General features: G+C 42.6%; 1 protein-coding gene across 1 annotated transcript; it reads left to right on the plus strand.

Moving 5' to 3' along the window:
* Positions 1-279: 279 nt before the first annotated feature.
* Positions 280-2,779, plus strand: sod1 (superoxide dismutase 1, soluble). The gene is made up of 5 exons (XM_019859598.1): positions 280-439; positions 1,407-1,503; positions 1,588-1,657; positions 2,284-2,401; positions 2,474-2,779. Exons 1-5 carry the CDS (start codon positions 344-346, stop codon positions 2,579-2,581), a joined length of 489 nt encoding a protein of 162 aa, XP_019715157.1. The 5' UTR covers positions 280-343; the 3' UTR covers positions 2,582-2,779.
* Positions 2,780-3,274: the final 495 nt, after the last annotated feature.

A 3,274-nucleotide genomic window follows, 5' to 3' on the forward strand; every position in this document is an offset into this window, starting at 1 on the left:
AGATAGGACTGCCTGGCTTGTTTCAAGAAGTTTGTGAAGCTGTATGCATTTCTATATTTGAATTTAACATATTTTATATGCTTTGTTTCCATCAATATTCGTGTCTGTAAATTGAATTGTTCTCTAATCACAATTTAAAATAAAATGTTGACGTTCTGTCACTAGCTTCCGGTTATATTTACATATACACAAAACGGCCAATCAGACATGGGAGGAGAGGCAGTGGGGTGCCGCTGATTGGCTGCCAGGAGCACCCGCCCAATTCAGACTGCTAGTTGAGCTTGGTTGACTCTGTTCGTGCAGCAGTTGGCCCTGACTCGTTTGCACCGACGTCCGAATCGCCATGCAGCAAACTATCTCGAACAAAATGGCGCTTAAAGCCGTTTGTGTGCTGAGAGGAACCGGTGAAACCAGCGGAACGGTGTATTTCCAGCAGGAGGTAATTCTTGTGACAGCTAAAGGAAATTAAAAGAGCATTTTATCGTGCTCAAGTAAAGTTCGCGGTGCGTCGGAGCTTGTGCTAAGCTAGCTCAGTTATTCATTTTAACGCTACTTTGTTTATGTTCAGTCGCACTTTTTGCTACTTGAATTCTTCACATAGCGAACACTTTCCGTCAAATATAGTAAAAGTTTACTTCTAATAACCCACTGCCTATTAATTCAGTTTATCTTTACCTAGCCGAAAATACGACGTCATTGCCCAACATGTGCAATTATCCTTCAGGCGAACGCTTTAAACGCGGTCATTGCAATGTATGTAGTATGCTTGAAAAAATCAATTGGCTTCATTTAACCTTTGCACGCCGAAGGATTAATGATTGACCGGCATCTCCTCGCCTGTTGCATAAATCGGACATACGAGTTGCGTTTTCGCTTAAAAACGTCATTGTACCCAAAATAAATGATCACCCATTTAGTGTAAGGGAAAGTGTTTTTAGGTGTGACCCGCACAGACAAAGTGCTGAGTCACGGCCAGTTTGTATCGCTCAAACTGCCGTCCTGTTTACAGGCTACATCAGCGAACGGCAATAGGATCGATACAAAAAGCCGATAGTTTCGATTTTGAGTTGCTTTGGTTTACTCGTCTTGCCCAGCAAACATGGAACGTCTATTTTTATTTTTTGTTTGTTTTTAACTATTGTTTTTAAATGGTCATCAAAGCTGACTGAGCAGTGCAAAAGGCTGCGATGGGTGCTAATGACCAAAGACTGTGCAGCAAATGATTGACACCTTGTCAGTCACACGGGTTGATTGACAGCTGGTGTTTAAAACTAAACATCAAGCTTTTCCAGTTTTTTTTTCTCCCCTCCTCCAAAATTCTGTTCATTGGGTGGTTTTTGTTTGGCGTGGCGGTTTGTCATCTGGCCTTGACGGGTCTTGTGTTGCTGCTGTTCTTGAAACGTCAGAGCGAGTTCAGCCCTGTGAAGCTGACGGGACAAATTGATGGCCTCACACCAGGCGAGCACGGCTTCCACGTCCACACCTTTGGAGACAACACGAACGGTCGGCGATAATGGACAATGGATGCATGTTCTCCCTTTTAATAGAGAATGTCACATGAGTACACGGCTTGTTTTTCTTGTCCAGGGTGTATCAGTGCTGGCCCTCACTTCAACCCGCTCCAGAAAAATCACGCCGGTCCGAACGATCCAGATAGGTATGTCGTGTTCCCAGTGGTGGGAAGCAAATCAGGAACGATCCTTTTATTCCTGTGCTTGAGTAGTCTGTCGAGTTTTTACTAATCTGACACATTTTTATTGCTGTACTTTCTACTCTGTGCTTTGTCAAATTGGAATTGGCACATTTTTAGGTTTGTGGATGACGTGTTGTAAATAGTTGTACTGATGTACGTTTCAGAGGCTGTACTTTATCTACTGAAGGAAAGGATTAAAATTTATATTTCTTCTGGTTTAACGCGTGTCTCTCTTCTAATTGAGTAGTTAAGGTTTTTTTGTTTTTTTTTTTAATTGGCAGCTGACTCTAGTAGGACTCGTCAGGTCTGTTACAACTGCACCCTTTTCTGATTATGTTGTGAATCAGTTGTGGAGAGATTTTTGAAGCATCACTCTTCTTGTTTAGGTTCTCTTTTCCGCTTTCATTTTTGACGGAAGCCCATTTCGGCAAGTGGTTGTATTGTGCCCTCCGCTGATTGCCTTTTGGTGATTTGTCTTTGAAAAGTCACCTGCTTTCCTGGCAGCCAACACCACTAGTCATATTACACCATCTGCCAATGGTTTTGTCAATTGGAGGTTCACTGAGTTTTGTCTTAAAATGCTTGAACAGGCATGTCGGCGACCTGGGCAACGTGACCGCGGGTGCTGATAAGGTGGCCAAAATCGACATCACAGACAGTGTGATCTCCCTCACCGGCCCAAACTCAATTATTGGCAGAACCATGGTGGTAAGTAATCTTACCCTTTGCGTTGGTGCGCAGAACTTGATTTGAGTTTGCATTAAATGTCCTGTGTTTCAGATCCACGAGAAGGCAGACGACTTGGGCAGAGGTAACAACGAGGAGAGCTTAAAGACGGGTAACGCCGGCGGACGTCTGGCTTGCGGCGTCATCGGCATCACCCAGTAAAAACACCACTGCGAAACCATGGAAGCTTAATGCACTTAAAAAGACCAACTGAGCTACTGGGCGTGATTGTTTGTTTTGTTTTTTTTGACCATTTAATGAGCCTACATACATGTTATTGTCTGCTTGGACCCAAAAAGATGTTGTGCACATGTTGTAAACTGACAGCCAACAAAGATTAAAATAAAGAGTTCATCTTCATGCTTGGTTTTTGTCTTTGTGAGGTTACAGTTTTGTCTTGAAGGCCAACCAACATGAACAGCTGATATAATTTTATTGCTCTGTGCTTCCAGGTACCATTTCACTCCTATTTTCGAGGGAGATGCAAGGTGAAGCAATATGTACAAATTTAATTCAATTTGAGCCTTAATTGACCACCCCCAGAAAGGACCAATCAGGTGCTTGGCAGTTACCTTAGCCTACTATTGGTAGGAAACGGCAATGGCGAACCAAGGTAAGGACGACATAAACAGTCTGTAGCTATCTTTTATATTTATGTTTGTGTATATAACGTGTAGTTTACTTTTTGTTTGTCGTTTACTCCACAAAAAGAGCCGCCATTTGAAGCGAAAGTACTTAAACTGTTCAATGGCTAACATTGATAACTTGCTTCAGCCGCGACGGTGCAGTGCTTCCCCGCTTTAGAAAAATAACTGAGATTAATTGAAGAATTAAAATGAGCCATTTTAACGTTTC

Source organism: Hippocampus comes, unplaced genomic scaffold (genome assembly GCF_001891065.2).
Source record: "Hippocampus comes isolate QL1 unplaced genomic scaffold, H_comes_QL1_v1.1 scaffold328, whole genome shotgun sequence".
Taxonomy (NCBI): domain Eukaryota; kingdom Metazoa; phylum Chordata; class Actinopteri; order Syngnathiformes; family Syngnathidae; genus Hippocampus; species Hippocampus comes.

Bases quoted from the DNA above. Each gene is read 5' to 3' on its own strand.
- sod1 (XM_019859598.1), top strand. From the start codon at position 344: ATGCAGCAAACTATCTCGAACAAAATGGCGCTTAAAGCCGTTTGTGTG. The intron at 440-1,406 runs GTAATTCTTGTG...TTGAAACGTCAG, and splicing joins CGGTGTATTTCCAGCAGGAG to AGCGAGTTCAGCCCTGTGAA. The intron at 2,402-2,473 runs GTAAGTAATCTT...CCTGTGTTTCAG, and splicing joins TTATTGGCAGAACCATGGTG to ATCCACGAGAAGGCAGACGA.